Genomic DNA, 24,198 nt, shown 5'->3' with positions numbered 1-24,198 from the left:
CTTTCATATCACAGATAAAGAGGACAGACTGCAGTTCATAGACTGTAGCACTGGCTTCTGTATCTGTACAAATCAGAGATTTAGCAATGTTGTGGGTACAAAGAAGTGGGGTTAGGAAGTGAGAAAGCTGAGACTTCAAGGGAGCATCAAAGGAATTAATCTGCTACAGAAACAGGGAGAACAAGGCAGAGGATCTTATCTGGGGGTAAGCAGGAGCTTTTTGTCAGAAAATAAGTAGTAAGAAAAAGAAGGTTTAGCAATAAAGAGTAGTAGCAGGGCACTGGGAGTTTGAGCCCAGAGCCTTGAAGTGTGGTACGATGCCCGACTTTTTTGTGACCCTGCCCACTGAAGGGCCTTTGAGCATTCCCACTAACCTATCAACATTCTGAGAAACTGGCTATAGAATTTGACCAACTAAGTGCTTGTCCATACCATTATTCACTTGTAATTGGTTTTGTCCTCAATTCTGCAGAATCTCACATGTGCTAATGTCCTACAGATAATGAAGAATAATTATTGAGACAACAGAGGGAAAGGTAGAGCCACCAGGAAGAGGAACAGGGTATTTCCCACTTAGCTTTCTCACAGCACAAGCAGAAATGTGTTCCATGTGTCTTTATGGCAGCCTAAGTTTTACCATGCCCTCTTAAACAGATTAATAAATTCCAATTAGCAGAGACTCAACATGACCAAACATGACACAATTGCTTTCCAGAGTTGGTCATTGGTTTATCATTCTGACCACTGCTGACCAGCTAGCTACTCATTAAGTCTGGAATAAATGATTTAGTGTTCGAGAACAGCAAAGATTCAGCGTCACACAGCACTGATGCTGATGCCACAGAACATTTAGGGAAGAGTGACCCAGCACTTGAAACCTCTGGACTGGAAGCTCCTAGCAGCTGAGTTTGCAGCAGAGCCCAATGAACTAAACCAAACAACTGCTCCCTAGAGAAGATGCCCTCTGTATTGATCAGCACAGCCACCTTCTTCTACTCCTTCTCCCCGCACACTGCAATCCCTGAGGCGAGTGAGGGGACTGGCACAGCAGGCAGTGACTGCTGCCTGATCAGGCTTTGGGTGGGGCTGAATCCCCCTGTGTAAATTTTAGGCAAGTGAAAAATCCTAAATCCTGCCATCTTTAGGCGAGTTCAGGGAGATACAATCCTATTCACATAGGCAACTGCAAAAAATATGTTAAAGGGCATTTTTCACTATTTTTGTTTTCTCCCAAGATCAGTATACTGTCCATCATCCCACACTGGCTTGATATGCCATTTAGAGAGGCTCCCCACAGCCTGGACAGGTGTGTTGCAGGAAAGGCAAGCACAGGCATGCTGCTCTCCTCTCCATGCTCACCCCCACCTTACACCTAGCCTGCTTTTCTCTGCCATTTATCTCCACTGAAAGATTCTGCTATGACAGATCTGGCCAGTTTTCTTCACTGCTCCTCCTAGCCAGTGGATAAAACTTCGGCCATTGAGGTGAAAAGCAACTTGTATTCTCCTTTCCTGCCCTCATCTACTGCTCTCTCACCCTTTGCCATCTACAACAACTGGTTGCACCAGGGTTCAGAGCACATCCTAAGAGGCAGGCACTGGTGAACAGTCCAGACCAGAAATTCCAGCAATTTCCAGATACACAGGTTATCACCACCTCAGCATTTCTCCTCTATGTGCCCATAAAGTCTCACTCTTAACAGTATCACAACAGGAAGGTGGCATCCACTGTGCAGTGTCTGCAGACCACGGACAGCTACCATGGGGCAGTCCTTGTCAGAAACATTAGGTCTTAGATAATATAACAATGCCAAACAGATGATCTGCTAGATGGGCAAGATGTAGTGAAGAAGGCAGTCCAGAACCAAACCAAACAATTTAGCAGATTTAAAAAAAAAATACTTTATTTTTAAGACAGGATTTAAGTGAAGTTTAGAGAGAACAGTAAAGGAAGGGACCCATGCTAAAAAACTAAAAAGGAAATGAGAAAGAATAAGAGAGAAAAGATAAAATTGTCAAGCAAGAAGAGAGGATGAGGCCACCTTGATAGTAATAATGCTTCAGCCAATGAACACAGAGCTATGGACCCCCCCTAACACTTAAGAATCAGCACTTCCTTGTCTTGTGGAAACTGAGTGACAATGAGAAAGAGTGTATTATGTAACAACTTGCAGGATCATGGTTAATACTACATATATGGGGAAAACTGGGAAAGAAGAAATAGATTTACTTTACAAAGATTACAAAGCAGGGAAAATATCATATGAGAACATAACAGGAAGGAGCCTTGGGGGTTTTCTCTCCCCTTTCTTTCATGCTTTGCACCCAGAAAACCAAAATCTACCTCTACTTTTTAACCTGTACATTAGAAACTAAAATAAGTGAAAGCAATCAATATTTTATTAAGAGCTACTGTTTCACCTGATTGAAAGAGTCAAGTGATAACTCCAGTTAGATGAGAGGGAATGCTGACAAAAGATGAAAAACACTTCTAAATTTTGAGGTAAGAAGAAAGAACACATTCCTCTACAACAAGGAAACTTGAACTGCAAAAAAAGACATTTACATTCTATGAGAAGAGAACTTTCTGACTGGAGGGGCCTAAGCAAAGGTACAGATCAATTTAGGGAACCTGCAAAATCTCCACCATTATAAATTTTAAAAGGCTGGCAAGAAAATAATTCCTGAGGAATAATTTTAAGTACAGTTGATTCCACATTCATTTAGTAGGATGGCCAGATGACCACCTGCACTCCATTCTTCCTATAATTTCTATTTTTAAAAAAGAGAAATTTTAAAAAGGAAATTAAAGTTTTCATTATACTTGAACCTGAAGATAGAAAAATATTGTCTGCATAGTTTAGACCAATCTATCCATATGAGAAATGATTTGACTTGTTTTTGTTTTTTTTATAAACACAGAGATTAAGAATTAGCTCTTCAGAGGTGGAGTTGCCTCCTCATTGTGTGCGCTTGTGCCAGCAGGGCCCCAAATGTCAAGGCCTGTCATAATGCTGTAATGACTTCAGTACAAAACATTTTACAATATCTGTGTGGCCAACATTTTAAATCATTAGACAGTAGTTGGCTGTTAGGAACCTGAGGCTGCTAGAACCATGTCATTACATTGCAAGCAGGTCAGCACAGCTGTAATAGATGTAGCATGCCTTTCACAATAATATTCTTCCACATACTTATCTCCTGCCTCAGAGCAGATGTTATTAGCTACAGAACAGAACTTGTACAGAACCACAAAATTTCCTTCCAAATGGAAGCTTACTGTTTCCTTCATAGAATCTCCTCCTTTACAACCCTTGTAATGCCTCCAAAGTTCCCATAAACTGGAGTATGTACTGGTTTAAGTTTCAGATGAAACTACATATATTACTGGCTTAAAAGTTAAACACCAAAACCACATTAGCTTGATTTTCAGAAGCTACGCAAGAAATGCCCAGGAACAAACCTTACTGAAATTGAGTTTCGGAAATGTTGTGACAGCACCAGCTGGGTTTATTATGAGATGGTGTCAAACCCTGGAAGAGACCTCTTGGAGAGGTGGTCAATGAACCCATGTCTATGAGTGTTGAAAAGGCATTTGGACAGTGCCCTTAAGGCCATGCTTTCACTTTTGGTCAGCCCTGAAGTGATCTGGTAGTGAGACTGGATGAGTATTGTAGGTCTGTTTAAATGAAACTATTTTATTCTACTCAAATCTGTCTTCTCCTACCTGCTCCTTTCCCTACCAGTACACACTGGGGAAATCTCCAAAGACAATTCTTTCCAGCCCTGCACTAGCAGAAGGCACTGAATACCCATAACCATCTCCCAGCCTAGGCACTGGCTCTGTCACCTTGTGGGAAGGAGGTGTGTATCTTCTGAGAGGGGTCAGGGCTGTGGATCATGTCAAGATAAAGGGACCATCTACACAAATTTGCAAAAGACAAGTGTCGTGGTTTTTTTAAACTCATCAGTGTTCAACTAAGATAGGTTTTCACAGGATGGCAAACCACCATATCATTTGCACCAGCAAGGCTCAAAGATTAGTCTGTTGCAGGATGTGCTTCTCATCTAAATGGTTGCAAATGTCTCAAGAGCCGAGAAATACCTATTCGTCTTCTGGTGGATTGTTTTTCCTCACTTTGTATTCATTTTTAGAATTGTTGAGCTGTTTCCCTTGCAAAAACATGCTAAAACACAAGAGCCTGAGGACAGCAGCACTCCCTCAGAGGGAAGGTCCATCTGGCCCAATACTCTGTCTCCAGTGTCCCACCACCAGTGTCTGAAGAAGAGCACAGGAGCACTGAAGTTTGGTCCTGACAGGGCCCTGGTGGTGCTCACAGGCCTCAGTGGCTGGGACTGGCCTGCCCTGGGACCCCCAGCCCCACACCTCCTGCCAAGGGCCCAGGGACGTGTCCCAGCTCTGCCTGGGACCTTCAGTCCTGGCTGAGCCCTGCTGTGTGTGTGCCCATCTCTGCCCCTGTCTCCTGGCTGGGCTGGGACCTGCCCTGCAGAGCTGCTCTCGGGGCTGCAGCCCTCAGACCTGGGTCGGGCCTTGTCATGCAGAGCTCTGGTTTGACAGGGCACAACTGCTCTGTCCTGCACGCACCTTGAGTCAAATGATGGTGAGACTGTTATTTGTGTCTGACACATCAGGGGGTTTTGAGGTCCAAAAAACATTCAAGGACACATAACATACAGGTTATAAGTGGAAGCAGGATATTATTTCAATTTTTATTTTCTCCATCTGTCTCAGAGCTGATGCTCACAAGCACTAACGGGACCTGCATGTGTAGCCAGGAGCAGGCTGATGCATTTCCTACTTGAAAATACATCCTTTGTAGTCTGGAAAAGGAAAATGGCAGAGCTACAGAAAGCAGCAGCACATACAGGTCAGAAGAAAAGATGCATGATACCATGAGGTATTTTCCAAAGGATGACACATATCAATAATGGGCACATTGCAATCTTGCTTTCCAAAGCTTGCTTCACTGCTGTCCTTCCCAGCCAGGGCAGGGATGCATGAAAAGCACTCTTGTGCCTGCCCTGTGCTTATGTTGCAGGCAGGAAAACTGAAAAGTGTCAGGTCTGGATGGGGAAGCAAGCCTGGAGCCCTTCCAAGCACATGCTGTTTTGAACAAGCAAGAATCCCTGGGAAAGTGGAGCGAAAGGAAGAACAGAGCTCAGCCCCACTCCAAGCTTGCAAGGGGCAAGAGAGGCAGAGAGAGCCAGGGCACAATTGGTGCCTTGGAGGTGTGAGGGCAGCAGGCAAGAATGGAGTCAAGGGGCCCAGAGGAGCTGTGCCCAGGGCTACAGGAGGACAAGAAGCAACCCCCAGGCCAGCCTTGGGGCCCACCCTGAGAGTCTGGAAAGCTTCTTGCCCACGGCTGCAGGGCATGACAGCCCATGGGGCATGAGCAGCAGGCAGCAACCGAGCCAAAAGGGACTGAAGGAGCGCTGAGCAGTGGTCATGCTCAGTGTTGCAGAAGAATGAAACCCCATCTCTCCCCCTTCCCCCTATGAACCAGTGCCAATCTCACCCAAGGGAAAATTCTCTCATGATGCCATTGCTGGTAATCAGCTATTTGCTAAGCACATGACCAAGGCCTCACTCCTCATCGCACAATCTAGTCATGCCTTCCAGGATATGCCTAAACCCTATTCTCCCTCAACCTGGAGCCATCTTGGGGCTTCCAAGAGTGGCCAACTGTCCTCAGCCTGATCAACCTGAAGGTCAAGAATCCTAGCAGGGCACCAGTGGATGTAAAAAACCCTAGGACCCCTAACAACCTCTCTGCATCCCATTTCTTACAGCAGCTGCCCCTGGCTCCACAAGGGGCTGAGGACAGAGCTGTGCAGTGCTCCTCAAGGTGTTCACTTGAATTTACTAGTGCTATGCAGCTGAAAAGGCCAGACAGCTTCAGGCACCTTTAGGGCTTGGTGGTTCTTCTCCTCTGAAGGGCTTGCATGTATTCCCCAAAGGCTGAGTGCCACTGGCAGCTGGCCTTGCCTCCAGTTTTCTGCCCCTAGCCTCCTCCAAAGTAATTCCATTGTCTCCTCAAGCACTTCCTTTTAGATGTCTGTGGGCTGGCTCCAGGCCAGCTTTGACAGTGGAACATGGGAGGATGCTCCCTTTTATCGTGCCCCTCCAAGGCACTGCTGCACTACAGGGTGATGACATTGTGACATGAGGGTGTCCCTTATGTCTTATGGTTTATTCCTTACCTGTCACAGACCAGCCATCACCCCTCCACCCAACATTCTTTGGACAAAGGCCACTCATAAGAGCTGTCTCTGTGAGGGAACTAATGTCCATGTTGCTACCTTGGGTTGTCCAATTCTCAGAGGACAATGAGTGAGTACAGGAACACCAACTTTCCATTTATGGACATTGAAATTGAAAGGGACCAATTATTATCAGCTGAATATCAATAAGTCCATTGGCCCTGATGGGATTCACCCCAGAGTACTGTGGGTAACTGTAGCAGACATTACAACACCACCACTCTCAATCATCTACAAAAGGTCTTAAGAGGCCCCACCAACTAAAACGTAGCCCAGGTTACACCAGTTTCCAAAAAATGCAAGAGAGAAGACCAAGGAAACTACAGACATGTTAGTCTAACCTCAGTACCTGGAAAAAATTATTGAGAAAATCACACTGGGCTTTATTAAAAGACATTTGAAAAGCAACACAATTATTAGACACAGACAATATGGGTTCAGGAAGGGAAAGTCTTGTTTAATTTAATAACCACCTACAATAAGGTCATCTGTGTGAAAAATGCATGTATTTTATGATTGGCTTTTCACAAATATTAAAATGAATATTGTATGTGTTGTGTTAGAAAGTAATGCTGTATTAATTCTCTTAAGTAGTGTGTTAAATATAGTTTTAGGTTATAAAAAATGTTACAATAGAAACTATGCTATTTAGGATACTTTTTTTAAAGAAAGGACTCACAGCGAGATAGCAGCCACAGGACACCTAAATCTTTCAGAGAAAAAGAATTTATTGCCCTCTTATCAGAAGAAATTAACTTCTTCCTGCCTTGAAGGCGCTGTTAGGATTCAGAGGAAGAAGCTGACAATGATCAGACAGAATTCTATATTTGAATGGAATGTATGCATCATGTATGAAGTGTATAAATATGCAATAGGCCATTGTTTTTAAGAGTTAATCCTTTGTCAACATGTGTCCTTTTTTCGGACACATGCTGCCCAGAAAGAGGTACCCGGACGTCCATAACTCTTTGTCTCCATTGTCTCATATTGTCCCAATTCAAATTGTCCAAATTATTATTACTCTAATTGTATTACTATTTTTATAACCATTTTATTACAATTAAACTTTTAAAATTTTAAAAACAAGTGATTGGTGTTTTTCACATCTGCCTGGACGAAGTGAAGACACAGGATTTATACCCCCAGTTTTAATGGGGTTTAGAAAGGCTTTTGATACTGTCCCTCAAAGCCTCCTTCCAGGCAAGTTTTCCAACAGTGGGATGAGCAGGTATGCAGTGCACTGGGTGAAGAATTGGTTGAAGAGCAGGGCTCAAATTATTGCAGCAAACAGGACATCTGGCTGGTGACCAGTTACCAGTGGTGTTCCTCAGGGCTCAGGTCTAGAGGCAGCTCTGTTCAGTCTCTCCATCACTGATCTGGAGGCTGCAGTTCAATGTGCAGATAGTGAGGTGATGATGCCAAACTGGGAAGGGCTGCTGACTCTTCCATGGGATAAGAGGCTTTGCCTTGCAGAGGGATCTGGATTGATTGGAGTATTGAGCAGTCACCAGTGACATGAAGCTGAGCAAGACCAACCAAATGCTGGATTCTGCACCTGGATGGAATAATTCAGCTGACTTTTGGCAGATTTTAACAGATGCTGAAAGCTCAGCATGTCCACACTTCCTGCATTTTGAGGCAAAAGTAATTGAAGAAATGTGATGACCAGAGGATTTTAATAGATGACACACTCTGATTCAAATCAGGGTGCCAGGGCACATATGCTACCTCATAAAGCACCATCACCTGGATGATGTGAAAAATAGTGTCCAATTATTATTTCCAAATAATTCTTAGATTAACACTTCTAATGCAAGAACAAGATCTGGCCAATATGAGATTTTGCAGTTATTTAGCTTTTGTCATATAAATAGTGACTAGACACACACACTACCTACACTGTACAACTAAAATTTCTCCTAGACAGCAAGATACTGAAGATAATGGTGGCATTATTAGAAAAATAGTTTACATAAATGAATCAGAGATTGGAGAATAAACTGAATTCAAAGAGATCCACAAGGATTGAGTCCAACTCACAGGTCTGCATAGGACCATCCCCAAGAGTCACACCATGTGCCCAAGAGCATTGTCCAAACACTTCTTGAACTTTTTTAGTGCTGTGACTGTTTCCCTGGGGAGCCTGCTCCAATGCCCAACCATCACCGTTTGGGGAAGAACCTTTTTCTAATATCCAACCTACACCTTCCCCAACACAACCTCAGGCCATTCTGTCAGCTCCTGTCACTGGTCACCACAAGAGAAAAGATCAGTGTCTGCCCTTCTCCTCCTCATGAATAGGTTGTAGACTACTATAATATCTCCCCTCAGTCTCCTCTTCTCCAGGCTGAAGACACCAAGTGACCTCATCCAGTCCTCATATTTGAAACTTCCCCTCAAGGCCCTTCATGACCTTTGTTAACTCTCCTTTAGGGTGTTCTCTAATAGCTTAATATCTTTCTTATATTGTAGCACCCAAAACCGCCCACAGGACTCAAGGTGAGGCTGCAGCAGTGCAGAGCAAAGGGGACAATCCCCTCCCTTGCCCAGCTGGTGATGCTGTGCCTGATGTACCCAGGACATGCTTGGCCCTCCTGGCCCTCACATTCAGCTTCCTGTGGACCAGGACACCCAGGTCCCTTTCTTCTGGGCTGCTTTCCAGCTTCTTGTTCCCCAGTCTGTCCATACATCCAGAGTTGTCCTATCCCAGGTCCAGAATCTGGCCCTTTCTGCATTTCATATGTTTGGTGATTGCCCAGCCTTCTCATTTGTCAAGTTCTCTCTTCAGGGCCTCTCTGCCTTCACAGGAGTCAACAGCTCCTCCCAGTTTTCTAGCATCTGCAGACTTACTTAGAATCCCTTATAGTCCTATGTCCAAGTAATTTGCGAAGATGTTGAAGAGCGCCGGGCTGAGGGTGAAGCCATGAGGAACCCCACTAGTGACAGCCCACCAGCCTGTCACCCCATTGACTGTAACCCTTTGATAGCAACCTGTGGGACAGTTGCTTACCCACTGCACAATGTGTTTATCCAGCTGTGGGCTGGACATTTTATCCAGCAGGATCCTGTGAGAGACAGTATCAAAAGCTTTACTGAAATCCAAAATGAAGGTCTATGTTTTAGAGCCACTCCATATTTTTAATACATCTGTTGCATCAATAAATAATAAAAAGCAATGCAAAAATGCTTTATAAAAGCATTGATATATAAGAATACATTCAGTAAACTTAAGGCGCACAAATCCAATATAAGCATCAAGATAAAAACAACTCAATGTATTTAAAATCTCTTTAAGCCAGTGTGATATTACACACCTGTCACAATGCCATCCTATTCACACCATCAAGAATCAGAAAAATCATACATTTTCAACTCCTAGACAAAATTTACTTGTTGTCATCAAGTACCCGGAAAAAATAAACAAAACTCAATCGTTCCCATTTGAAGCCTGTTGGTATTTTTTTGGGGAGGGGTAAAGTTTCAGCAAAAATAATGAAGGATTTTATGTTGTATAGACATACATGAACTCAAAGCTAACCAAAAACAGAGACATGAAAGAGTATACATGCACAGCTCATGCAATAACAACACATGGGCCAAGAAGGAGGAGGCAAGTATACAGAGCTACATGGTACTGTGACCTAGTCTGTCAGAGCACTAGTACTATGACTGTGTAAGGCCACTAATATCTTGTAAATAACCCTGTCAATAAGCAACTTGCAGACCACTGACATAAGAAATTACCACTATACCCACTAATATCTTGTGAATAACCCTGTAAATAAGCAACTTGCAGACCACTGACATAAGAAATTACCACTATACCCACTAATATCTTGTGAATAACCCTGTAAATAAGCAACTTGCAGACCACTGACATAAGAAATTAACACCACAGATACTATAAGGAAGCCAAAATTGCCAGATGCCTGACTGATACATGAAAGTCAAACCAGACAAATTTCCCCCTTGTTAGCATGATTGATCACCAAAGTGGAGGTGGAGCAGACCATCTGTCAGAGCCCAACAGCATCTTTGATTTGCACCCAAGGCACCTGTCCTGGAGCTGGTGCATGAACAGTCTTTGGGAAGTACGGGGTATCTCAGATATTCACATTAAGATGTTCTCTCTAGTATGCCCACACATTTCTGTGAGCAGGACTCCACACATTGGAACAGACACAGCTTGAAGCAGTACATGTGATTACAACTTGCACCAGTGCTTTTCCAGATGGTTAATCATAACCATACTGACAAAGACACAAGGAAACAAACAGTATTTTTAGGACTCGACTCCAACTATGAACTCTAGTCAATTCAATCACACCATAAAGTCATCAGATCTCTTTGAACTATTACAGAGGATTTACGTGTTTTACCTGAAAACAGTTACTATCCAAACCTGCAAGAATGGAAACACATCATGACTTTGGTGTTGAAAAGTCTAGTACTTTATAACCTGGTGAGCTAGACAGGAGTATTTGAAAGGGAAAATTAATCACTAGTCTGTGACAGCCTCAACTACTAGATTCTTAAATAATAACTCAATTATGAATAAGACATATTAATTATTGCATTTTTTTTCTGCTGCTGGAGCTCCACAGAATTCAACGTGTGTCCAGAAAGAAAGTGCGGATTTATGGGCAGTGAAATACAAGAAATATGCTAACAAAATAATCTTTCTTAATTCACAAGAGCCCTATTCCCTAAGCTGCATAACAATACAGGGTATATGATAGAGGGGTATAAAGGTTTTATTAACCCTCAAAAGAGATGACTTGCAACACGTACTGACAACTATGTCTGCAAAACTCATGCTGGCAATAGTTTTATTGCAAACTGTACTAACAGCAGACACACCTGCTACACATAGTCATACACAAATGCTTTTCTATTGGGCCTAATATCTGTATCTATGATTATGTTTTGAGATACCCAACAGCTACACAGGAGCTATTTGTGCGGAACATTTATACTATCAGCTTTCATTAATGAAGATGAACAAAACAAAAAGTGGCCCGTAAGGCCCTCGTCTTTGGTCAGGAACTCCTGCAAATTCTCCCTGATTCGCCCGTTGGTCATTTCCAGGCTACGATAGCGCTAGAATCGGTACCGACTGTCCTAAGCAGCACAAGCTGTCAGCTGCAGGACATTTCGACCAGCCCCATGACATCCCGAGGAGCTCCCCAAAGCCGCAGCAGCTGTCATCACACGCAGCGGTGTCTGTCACGCCGCGGCTGCAGCAAGGCGGATCGCCGCAGCCGGGGATGAGTCGGCGCGGATATTAAAGGAAAGGCAATCCTCTTAGGAGGGCTGGCGGCGGGCGGTGAGGCGAGGCGAGGCGAACCGAGCCCGCGTTCCCCGCGCGGGCCGGGGTAGCGCCGCGGCCACGCCGGGTGCGGAGCGGCGCCTCCCCCGCGGGCAGCCCCGCGCCGCCTCAAGGGCGAGGGAGCAGCGGCGGCCTGGGGCCTGCGGCAGGTGCCGCCGGCAGCGCCCGCAGCGCCGCAGCCCCGCGCTCGGGAGCCGCGGCCGGGGGAAGCCGGGGCAGCGCTGGGTGAAATGGGTCAGTTACGTAACCAGGCCGGCGGCCCCCGGCCCGGCGCCCCGCGGGCGCGGACCGGGGGAGCTGCGGCGGCGGGCGCTGGGAGCGAGCGGAGCCGCATCCTCCCGGGGACCCCGGGCACCGCCGCCGCGCTCTTCATCCCCCTCCGCCCCTTCCCAGCAGTTCCCCCGCCCCGGAGCGCACCTTCTCCTGGGCGCGGTTGAGGCGTTTCTGGACGTTTTTGGCGAAGATGCCCGTCTTCATGTCGGCCATGGCTGGTGGTGGGGATTAGGAGGGTGGGGAGAGAAGGCGGGCGAGGCAGAGCCCGGCAGCTACGAGCGGCAGCGGCGAGGCAGGAATGGAGGGATGGAGAGGAGGAGGAGGAAGAGGAGGAGGAGGGCTTTAGAGGCACAGCAGGGAGAGGCGTGGCCACCGCCGCCGCCTCAGGTGAGGCGCGGGTCCCCCGCCTTGGTCCGGCCCCGGCCCCGGGGAGGCGGCTGTCGGACCCCGCAGGGCGGGCAGCGGTGTCTGCTGGAGGTGAGGCAGTTCCTCTAGATAGTAAAACATATCCAGAGGGATAATGGGGATGAGGATTTCTAGAAGCGCAGCTGATGGCTGCGTCCACTACTGGCACAAGCCACCTTGTACAGCCGGAGAACCATAGGCACCTGCTTACTCCCTAGAAGTTTCCACGAAGTCAGAGTCATTCCCAGGTCCGAGCTCCTTTAACACTTTTCCCTGGTTTGGGGGCTGCAGCATCACATGCAGTAATGGATGCTGTGGTTGAGGGACCTGCTTCCCCAGCTCGGCCTGGACTGGGCTTCCCGGCACCACCATCAGCTGTTCTGCAGTTACCATGCCCGTGCTGCTGAATGTGCCACGCTTGCCTTGCCATTCTTCTGCTCTCGACATCCTCCTCCTATCCATTCCTCACTCATTTCTCAGTATAGCAACCAACAGCAGTAAACTGGTTCCAGGCTGGTTTTGTGGTTTTGATCTTATTTCTGAAATTACAACTTCAAGTCAAAACTGAAGGGCGGTCATAAAAAAAAATCTCTGTCCTCCCTCACACTCAAGCACCCCAAAATCTTCTAGGGATCATGCAGCACCAGTTACTCAAGGTTGGCAAAGTCATCCTTCCTTGATACCAAGCCCCAAATTCACTCATGGCATTTATTTCTGTTGTTTGCCCAAGTGTAGAGTTCCTTGATAGGGAGAGTAGAAATCCAGCAGCAAACATAGCAAAGCAAAGCAAGACAAAGCAAAACACTGGAACTCAACTCTCTTACCCTGAGCCTGTATCCTTCTATAGGGAACTGTCCTATTTTCATAATACTTTTCATTGATTTTTCAAAACACAGATCAGAAGGTCTTCTACTGCCAAAAGAACATGTCTCATACATTTAGTGAGTCCAGCTGTGCTTCCTGAGCCTATGTATTTCTGACACGTGCTGTCCCACATGTGCCTGACACATTTTCCTGTACTATTAAGAAGTTGATTTAACATGCCAACTGCAGCAGTAGTAATGTTTCGTAAGAGTAGGTACTTACTTAATTCTCATGTTAATACTATTTAGAAAGAAAAAAGTAATCACACCAAAACCCCCAAACCCAAAACTAATGCAGAAAACCAAAGAAAACATATCACAGCAATCAAGGAAATAATTTTGTCTAAAAGATTATGATAGTTTCTTACAATGCTGTTAAACTGGTGAAAGATAAAAAACAAAATCTCAGTGTGCATAGGGCTCCCAAATTCTTTGAAGTAATTTTTCACATTTTCAGAGTATCTCTTTCTGGGCAGTTTGGCTTCTAATTCCACTACTTTAAGAGTGATTTTAAAAAATCATGAAAAGAAGTGCTCTTAACTGATGACTCATGCATTTTCTTCACCAAAGGGTGACAAAGGTAGGAAGTATTGGCAGAACAGAGTGCATTTGGTTTCCTTTGGGTTAGGAGAGGGAGGGAGGAAACTCTCTTGTGCTTTTTAGATCCCTTTTGTCTGATATAGTAGTACAACCCTCATCACCAAGCCCAAAAATGCTTTTTCATGCCAGTAGGTGAGGAAAATGAAGATGTGTACTTAGTCAGACAGCCAGTCTCTTCCTCCTCAGTCAGTTGACCTGCACTGGCTTTGCCCCATTTAATGGCCTTTGACTACAGCCAATGCTTTTTCACCAGCTAGTTTATCAGTGTGTGTGTGTTGCTCTCCATCAACTAGATTCTGGAAAGTAATTATCAGCAAATGATCAGAATGTTCTCTTCATACTCTCTGTCTGTTGTATATAACATTTATTGTCATTAATACTACAGAGAAAATTTCTCCATTAAGATGTCTTTCAAAGCAAATTTTCCTCTGGGCATTGTTCTTGCTTTAATCTGAAATAAATGATATTTAAAAATCAATAATCCTTTTACAATTTACCCGATTTTCTCTCTATTTTCTTGTAATTGTTTATTTGGTGCTATTTTAAAATGAAATTTTACTTTAGTTTCCCTCCTGAATAGCAGTCATTCATAAAAAAAACACTCCTAAGGGAATGGTGATTTTTCAACATAAAATCTTTAAAAGGGAAGAGAAGAAAGTAAATGTAAGTACAACTGCTATGTCACCACTTTTTCCAGCTGTTGATTCCTGTTCAACCAAAATGCTAGTCAGAAAAAGATGAAATCTGGATAATTTCTGGCTCATCAACAACACGGTTTCTCATCACACATTTTGTCATTGTAGACCTCACATTGGAGGTAGAAATGAGATGGGACGCTTGTTTCTTCAAGCAGCAAACCTAATCCTTCCTGTCCCTTCTACAACCACCTGACCCTTCCTCACAGCACAGCCAACAGACTCTCACCAGCAGACCCTGACTGTCCTCACAATGAACGCTCCTCTCAACTGGCTACCCCACTCTTCTGTAACACCCATCCACACTGGACATAGCTGTGACCCATTAAGGGCAAGGCTGCTCCTCCTCTTTGGTAATTAGAACAGCTGCAACTCATCAGCGGCAAAGTTACTTGCAATCCATTCTCCTGCAACCTTTCTGCTATTCTGATCACTCTTCATTTGTGTAAAGCAGTAAAATTAAAAGACACTGGTCCATAGGAGTAAATTTTAAAATACTGATGATAGAAAAAATTGGCAGGTATCTTGCAGCCGTCTCCATTGCAATAATAATTAAAATACAGATATCAATTGCTGCAGAGTAACAAGAGACTTGCACCTTTACAAATAACAGCATACAGGCACTCAGAATTTGCACTACAGACATGGCACATTAAAGACATCCCCATTATAAGCACACCACTTTAGTATTCGGTGAAGTGGAAAATTGGAGTGGGAAATGATACTGCAGGGCAGCCTGGGAGTTGAAGTCACACTGCAGTGTGGATTTGGGGAGGCAGAACGTATGGGAAAAAATACAAGACGAGATGGGACTAATAGAATAGCAATCATGGGAAAAAAACATGAGAAAATGAAAGGTTTCAGGTGTGCAGGATTTGAATTTTAAATCTTTTACATGTGACAACTTGGTACTATACTTGTGGTTTAGGTCAGCATGTAATGGGCAGCAAAAGACTGTCTAAATTATCTGGGCAGTTTCTGTAAGTCTTGCTGACTTTTGGATGTGAGTCAGAGAGGGCAGAGCTGTCTGTCTCACTGAAAAGGAAAGTAAGGAACACAGTGGAAAACATGCATCAAAAGAAAAATGTTTTCATAAAATAAATGTAGTACTAAATCCTGTAAAAATCTAGGAAAATTTTAATAAACATCCTAAATTAAAACCCATACATGTTCTATATTTTAATATTTAGACCTTTATTTTTTATTAAAATTCTTCTTATTGAATACAAATACAGATTTTTAATTTTTTTTTCACATTTTCCTTCATTTCCATACCTTCAGATCAACACCTCTCATCCATTAAAGTGCTAACATATGTTGAACTGGTACTTACATTCCAACACAGAACACCAGTTACATCATGGGAAAGCATTTTACCTGAAAGGTACCCTTTGCTTTCAACTTCATTATTTGAATCTGAAATTTTCATGATTTGAATCTGTATCTGGCTTCATACAGCTACATACAGGTAGGTGGTGTTCAGCAATGGCCTCACTTTGTTACTCTGGAAAGTCTGTCCTGCTGACTTCAATCAGCAAATTTCTGGATTGACCCCCCAGGCTCCGAAAGGACATAAAATGAGCTTTAGGTGGGAAAGTATGAGCAATGAAGGGCTGCAGAGCTCGCTCACACAATGAGCACCAGGGATGTTTCCATAAGAGATTAATTCCATGACATGGATGTACATGCTGGACTTCTGGGGGAGGAGGTTGTGTTCCTTCCCTCCTCCAAGTCCTCTTCCCTGAAATCACAGGAAGTAGATAAATTAACTTCAAATAGAAAAAAAACTTCTGGAGGGAGAATTCCTGGAATTACTGCTGCCTTCGGGTGAATCTTTTCAGGTATGAGGCAGTGCAAGTAGATAAGAAGACATGACAAGAAATCAAAAATCCTTTAGGATCAGCAGGTGGGGTTAGGAGGAGTGAATAACTAAATATCACTTAGTTAATACCAGCCTATTTTACTTTTTACCCGGTTGGTGTCAATAAAATACAAACTTAAGGAAAAGACTAGGGGGAAAAGAAGGACAAGATTTCTTGAGATCCAAGAATGAGTTTCAGCATGGACAGAGCTGCAAGGATCCGCAGTTCCCTCCCTCCCTCAGCGAGGATAACTGGCAATTTGGACCTGTTGCAAAGGGGCCTGTGCCAAGAAATTGGTTTTCTATTCATCATTTAGATGGCAACAGTGCCTTGGTAGGCTGTGCATACAGTACTGATTCCAGCATTAGGAATGAATGCTGATCAAGATACTTGTGCTCTGGCTGGCCTCCTCCCAATGCTCTTTGTGATTAAAAGCACAGTGAGTGACATAGAAGATGAATTTTGGAGAACTGTACTGATAACATGAGCTATTCCACCTAAATAGGAAAGACACACACCACACAATAAGTACCAATCACTTTAGCCAAAATTCAGGCTTCCTTAGTCTATCTGAGGTCAGCATCAAAAGATCATTGAAAATTGCTTTTGAAAAATTGGAACTTAAATGTGCTTGGCACATTTTATCATCTCAGTCAGAAGAACACAGGCCAGAACCAGAAATATCTTCCTTTTTAACTGTCAGGTAAAAGGGACAGACTTTCTGTAGAACATCCTTTGGATCTTCCCTGAAAGAAAAGTCAGTCTCAGTTAAAAAGTTTATTTGTCCACGTGCAATTTTCCATACCCCTCTTTTTCTCTTTCCCATCAAGTACATTTACAAAATTCCTAGTATTTACAGTATTATCTAGAAATGCACACCTTTTGGTTTTCATAACAATAAAAATTAACATTGTAACAATTAGTCTCTCTCATTTTCCATTTTTCTTTAAAGCCATTCCAGCACAATCTTGCCTTTTTTGGGGGGAATGTCTCACCAGTGGTGAGTTTCTCTCTCAGCTTAGGCACTTGAGAAGGGGTCTTGGCATGCATGGCACCAATATGATTCCCTAAGCTACTCTTTGCTCATGAATTGGCTGCTAATGGCATCATGCACACATCACATAGCATAATCTAGCCTCTATGCTTTTATTCATAGTGCTAATACACATTTACACAGTGCCATTTCTTCCACCACATGTATGGGCTAGAAGGAGGGATGTAGCAAAAAGATGTGCAGTCCTAATCTTGACATTTTTAAAATTTGGAGAAAAATGACTAGCTGTATCTATTCTGTGTGTGTCCCTAATTTAGAAAGGCCATGAAAAGATAATATATACATGCAAAATAATGAATACATTTATGTAATCATGAAGGTCATACAATTTATTTTTTTTTTTCTTCAAGAAGATAGATGCATGTAAACCACTGTGAGTTCATTGTGCTGGTTTAGTGTCTGACATGTCATTTTCTAAATATCAGGAAATTTTTCTTCCTAGTCACTTGAAGCTAGACTGTGGAGGTTGGAGGCCTCCCCTCCTGCAGCAGTTCTTCTTGTCTTGCCACTCACTGCTTTCAAGGAAGCAATAACTATTTAGAGCAACCAGGGACCTGCTTGCATGGATACAGAGGATGGCTTGCAAAAGCAGCACTGCCCAACTCTTGCTACTAGTCCTAGATGCATCAGGCATGTCCCAAAAAGCCATGATCTGCAAGGAATAATGTGACTTCTGGCTACAGGAGAGGCACTTCCATCATAAATACCATATAATATAGCAAAGAGTTAATCCAAACTTCAGAAAGGCACCCTTAGAGTGCCTGTCTGGAGACTCTGTCAAGTTGTAGGTTCTGCTGCTTTAAATCATGTAGTCAAAAGTCAGGTTTTAAATCTATGCATTCTCCAAAGATGATCCCAGCTGTTGATTATCAAGGATCCTTATTCAAATATCCCCACTCTTCTTTCTCAGTACATTATTTGCTTCTAATTGAGTTAGATTTCTCCTCACTTCTCTTACAACAATCCATAAATTTTTCAAAGGAATCCCAAACTGAATTTGATGCCTGTCCTCCATCAGGACTTTGGGAATGCCAGCATTTCCCTTATCAAAATTAGGAAGAACAGCACACTGAAAAGTTGCAACATCCATTTCTCTTTACATAAAGAAAATCTTTCATTTACAGTGGCTCCCGCTATATTATTATTATTATTCATTCCAGTGGTGTCCTAGACAGATGATGTGAGAAGTAGTCCCTGGAATCAGATAAAATAGTCTCACCTGAAAGTGGCCTGACTTGCTTAAGAGATTCTTATTTAGCTGTGGCTAGTGTATTCCTCAGCATATATGAAAAGCTGTGTTCCACTTCTCTCTTGTTCTGGCGGGGTTTTTTGTTTTGTTTTGGGTTTTTTTTTTAATTGTTTGTTTTGTTTTGTTCTTTTTCCCCAGAAAGGTTTTTGCAGCATTTAAAAGAGCTACAAACAGCAGGGAGTGGAGGCCAAATAGTCTTTGCATCATGATTACAGCAGAACTTTCTTTGGTCCTCCCCCAGTCTCCATTTCTGATCTGTTTCACCTTATTGTAAATGTATGCATAATAAACACTCCACTCATCCAGTGACTGTCTCCAGAAAGAAATTTGAACTATTTCTATCATTAGATGAAAAGACACTTTGGATGCTAACAGTTGCTATAACAGTCACTATAGGAACCAAACTCTTCCTAGTCCTTGGCATGCAAGACTGATTTTTCTCACAGTCTTTAGCTAATAATCTTACGCTAGTCTTATTTTAGAGGCATCATTTTGCAGCTTCTTGCAGCTTTTACCAGAGGCAGCCTTGGTAAAAATGAAAATTGAATTTCAACACCTTCTCTCTTCCTTTTCCCCTCTTCAAAACAGTGTTGAGAAATGTTCACACATTGCTACTCTTCTCTCTGTTGTATCTCAGAAATGACATGCAGAAGACGAGAGAGCTAACTACACAATAATATCTCCTGATTGTAGGTTTCAAAAATGTGCTTTCAGAAGGAAAAACTTTGGTAAATCTTAACTACCAATGAATTAATAACTTTGACATATCCATTAATTCTTTTTAACTGCAATGCCTTTAGATGAATGCATCTTGTATAATCAATAATGAATGCATTGCTGCGTAGAGAGAGGTCATGGACTTGGTATACTATCTGTAGTCCCTGAACACCTGTAAAACAGGGAAACTAAAATAAAATCTCTCATGCCAACGAAAATGAGGATCGAGGTTAGAAAGCAGACTGAAGGTTCAGGCAGCTCTTCTTGGTGCTGTTCTAGAATAAGGGTTTTCTGTAGATGAGGTAAGGTTTTGCAGATAATACATGAGCAGAACCTGCTGGAACATTTTTCACTGTGCCCAGGTTTCTCTTCCCCTCAGTGTAGCTTTGTTCAAACCCAGTATTTTCAAGTACCATCCTACTTTTCTTTTGAAGCAGGTGATCTAATCATGCCAAGGGAAGAATTCAATGTCAGGGGAAGAATTTTCAATGTCAAGGGAAGAAATTTTGATCAAGGTTAGTGGAATAGTAGATGAGCAATAAATAAATTTAAGAGTGTTAGTAGACTGTCAGTAGTCAATACATCAGAGCTGACATGCACCTGTTGACATGCACCTTAACAAGGAGAACAAAAGGACTGCTGAGTAATGGTGCAGAGGCATGGGTCAAAGCCACGACACACACAAAGCTAACTGTTGCAGTATACTTTGTATTCTACCCATGAAAAAGTCTTTGAAGCCTGCACCTGTTCTGTATATCAAGGAAAAAGCAAGTTACTTCTGATTTTTCTCTACATGTCTCCCAAAAAAACTCCTTCCTCCTGTTAGCTAGTATCTGCTAAAATAAAATCTAGAAGCAAGCTTAAAAGTTAAGGGTAGTTTTGAAAAGGAAGAAGTCTTCTTGGGAAATCTATTTTCTCATTACGTCCCCTCAGACTTGGTGTAATGTTGACTTTCTGTTACTCCGCCTTGCTGGCAGCAGAGAGAACTGAACTGAACTGTCTGGAGCTCCATTTTGCAGGTAGAACTCAAGTGCCTGAACCTGCCCTGAGACCCATGTTGAGGTGCTCATGGGAAGAAATCCATAGCATGACCAGGCACTTCTGTCCTTTCAGTTTAAACCCTGGGACAGAAATAGGATTAAAAACTTGGGGGAAATATTTTAAGAATGTCTTAAGAATTCATGGAAGGTTAGGGATAACAATTTTCTTCATGAGGACTAAACCTGTTAACCAGTCATCCTGAGTTTCCCCCCAAAATGATCCCGCCAACCTTTGTCAAATAGACTTGGAAGGCCAACATACTCAGATTTCTGAGTATGTAAAACTTAAACTGTAAAACTCAAGAAATTCCGGCCTGATTGCATATTTTTGGTCTATTTGTAGGATTTCCTTGGGATGGTGGGGAAGTAAGATCTACCTAATGCCAGGAGACTCCCTCATAGTCTTCACCATAGCCCTGTAGAGAGCCGTACTGGGACATAGCTGTTTCAAAGCTGTTTATGAGCTCTGTCAAGGCTGCCCTGTGTGCACAGGCCCCTGCTGAAAATCCAGGAACAGCTGTTGCTACAGACTGCAGAATAGCTGTCCTCCAGACTGCCGCTTACAGCGCTCTCATGGGATCTGAGAGACAAGGTTTTAAGCAAGTCCCAAACCTCATACTGCCCTTTGCAGGGTAGATGCTCAAAATGCTAGACTATTACTAGACAAGTGGGTGGTAGCAATCTCACCTCCTGCTCTTCCTACCCAGAGAAGAAAAATCATGATTTAAGGCATCAGGTGCTGAGTCCTGGTTTCACAAAGACGCCTACCTACGCCCATGTTCACATGAGAAAAACATCCCCGTCTCCAGAATTTCTTAGCAACTGGCAGAAATGCATCCACAGTCAGAGTTTCTCTGAGGAGCCTGTTTTCAATCCTCATTCCCAGGCTGGGGCCTTGCAGAACCTGAAGGCTGAATATGATGAAGTCCAGCTGCACAATCTGGGCTCAGGCTCTCGAGACGTGAAGAGACATCGTGAGAAAGCACATTGGCTAGAGATATGCAAAAGAAAATATCAGGCAAAGACAACTTCATTGAGCCTAGGGTGAGCAGCAAATAAGGAAATTTCACTGGAAAAACTGTCACCTGGAAAAATATTAAATAAAAGGGAAAAACAAGGACTCAGAAAAGCAAAGTGATGGTTCAGCCCCTCAAAAGGTGGAATGGAGACCTGTTCTTGGCCTGTTAAGATTCATCCAGTGCTTTACTGGGGTGGTGGCTCAGCAACCCCCAGTTAATTAGACAGCAGTGAACTGTTTTGCTATTTGTCCTCTGTGTGTGGGATATTCTGTGTAAACCCTGCTATTAGTTTCCATCTGCTTATGGTTAGAGCTGCCTGAAGAAAGTGAGCGAGTCTGGGCTGCATAGTTATTGGGTCTTTTCTTCCTTTTCCACACATCAGGGCTCAGGAAATTTCAGAAACTGTCTTAGTCCCTCTAGACCCAACTTTGCAATGCAGTGTAGGATTTGCAGGACTGAGCTGCTGAGGTTTTATTTGTGTCTGGGCCTAATGAAACGTGAGGGCAACATATGGAGATGCAGGATTTTTCAGGGAGAAATGGAACATAATAAAGATGAGGAGACCTATACTGAACCAGATTGGTGTAATGTAGATTTGAAAAGATATTTTAAGTCATGCTTTATATTATATGACTCATCAATACATTGCTCAACACGTAGAATTTACATGACACATTTCCACATGCTTTGAGATATAACTCCAAACTTGATCCAAAAATACTACCAATTCCAGGGCTCTAAATTTAGCCTGTGGATGTCATAAGGACAGTAAGATGGTATCATTTATCATTAAGCACAAACCAACAAAACCTCTCTGCTGACATAATCTTTTGCAACATCATTACTTTGGAAAATCTCCCCTATGTAATGAGTTTGGAGAAGGTTAACAGCACTCATCCAGAGAGAGGGAGAAGTTGTCTATGCTATTATTGAAGCATATCACAATGCAATTGAACATGATCTGCTTTCTGTATTGATTATAATTTTTTCTAAATAAGATACACAGCTTTGGCATAGTATGAATATTGTTTTAGAAAAAAATTAAAATGAGAGGAAAATAACTTTCCCAAAAGCTTCCCGAGGGAGTGAAAATTACAGGATCACATGAATGAGCGTTAAGAGTGTCAAACCTACTGCCTGATTCTCAAAACCAAATCAATGTCCTATTAATGTTGGTCTCTTTTGTAATCTGGAATGATCAAGAGGCAGCCCTTGCTAGAGGACCAGGTGGAATTGCTTACACTTTTCATGGTTTTTTAAATTTCAGGCATAGGGAGCTACAAAACTTCCTTGAAGTTCTGGGGCTTCAAGGCCTGTCCCAGTTGCTGTCAAAGTAAACTAAAACTGATGTTTATCTTGAATATGCTTTGGTTTAGGATCTCACTCTCTGAGGCAGAGGATGCATCTGTCTATGTGTCGCTGCAGGCCCCCAGCTGGGTAATAATTAGCATTGACTCCATGATTGCAGAAGGCTGATCCATTGCTTTATTATACTATATCATACTATACTTATTAATAAACTCATCACCCTTACAGACAGTCTGATACAGCTGGACCCAGTTGGTCAATCAATCAAAACATCATCAACATTGTACAGTTAAGAAATCATCTTTTGGTAAACAAATCTCCATAACACATTCCACATGTGCACAACAACAGGTGCAGCAAGTGGAGATAAGAATCTTTTCTAATTCTTTTCTCTGATCTTTTTACAGCCTTCCCCAGGAAAATGCCTGGGAAAGTTGTCCTATGCTCTCTGTGGCCAGAGAGCTGCTGCCACATCCATGTGTTTGGGCTCTGTGCAACACAACTCCACTTTATTTTAACATAGGCTTTGGTACTCCCCAACATTAATGCTGTTGTCTTTGCAAATATGATGAACAGTTTTGCTTTGAAGTTTCTCTGCAGCTTTTAATTTGTCTTTAATGTGAGTTCAAAGACACATCTTAGTAAAACAGTGTCACTAAGTAAAAGTGAAACATGCTCTGTTTGAAATGGAAGAAGTAAAAATCTAATCCCTCTAATGGTATCACATCTTAGAGGGAACAAAATTAAAGCATAAGACCAGGGTTTAAGATTACTGAGAAAATCAAATTCCTTTTGTAAGCTTTTACACAAATTGTTCGTGATGCGTCTCATCTCCCCTCCCTGCAGCCCTCTGAATAGAAATTAGATTCTATTTAGGCAAGTGGATGGGTGGACACTCCTAAAGCAAATGACAGCAATTGCCTATGGTATATGTGCTGTGAACTTTAAAGCTAACATTTTTAAATGGTGAGTGAAGATCATCACCAAGAAAAGTCACCAATTCAAAGTAAAAGGCAGGTAGATGCTGCTTAGTGCCCGAGAGGCCAGAGCATGAAAAGGAAGAAAGAGGAGAGGTTGGGATATATATCAGATGAGGCTATGGTATCTAGTTCAGTCAGCACAGTTCAGGGTGATGGCCACAATGAATATTTAAAGAGATGTAGCAGGTGAACTGTAATGGAAGCAGAAGTAAAGCTGATGTCAACATGAAGCCATACAAATTTTGTAGAAGACCAGCAGTTCAGAAGTTTTAAATTTTTAAAATTTTTCCTTGTCCCAGGATCTCCAACATAGTTTTGATGCCATGATTTTTACATTGGTGAACCATCACATGTGTTACACCACTGCCTTTATAAATTCCAGATACTTCGTGCATCCCTTGTAAGGTAGTCATAGAAGCAGTCCCAATATATAACTGTAATATCTTAATAAATCAGGTCATAACTGTATATAAATCAGATTATGACTACACTGGAACATCAGAAATGAGAGGAACATCCTTGG

At 42.8% G+C, this 24,198-nt stretch overlaps 1 protein-coding gene across 3 annotated transcripts in view; it reads right to left on the bottom strand.

The window, feature by feature from the left end:
• Positions 1-12,206, bottom strand: part of AMPH (amphiphysin) — a 123,888-nt gene extending 111,682 nt beyond the window's left edge. For all 3 annotated transcript variants that reach the window (XM_054273546.1, XM_054273544.1, XM_054273545.1), the window contains exon 1: positions 12,028-12,206. In XM_054273546.1, coding sequence (XP_054129521.1) covers positions 12,028-12,096 — 69 coding nt within the window. In that variant the 5' untranslated portion in view covers positions 12,097-12,206. The remainder of the gene's footprint in view (positions 1-12,027) is intronic.
• Positions 12,207-24,198: the final 11,992 nt, after the last annotated feature.

This window comes from Melozone crissalis, unplaced genomic scaffold (assembly GCF_028551555.1).
Source record: "Melozone crissalis strain CALT ecotype California unplaced genomic scaffold, PUWL_Pcris_2 ptg000016l_1, whole genome shotgun sequence".
In the NCBI taxonomy this organism is placed as follows: domain Eukaryota; kingdom Metazoa; phylum Chordata; class Aves; order Passeriformes; family Passerellidae; genus Melozone; species Melozone crissalis.
This window is presented reverse-complemented; position numbering and strand designations above follow the sequence as displayed.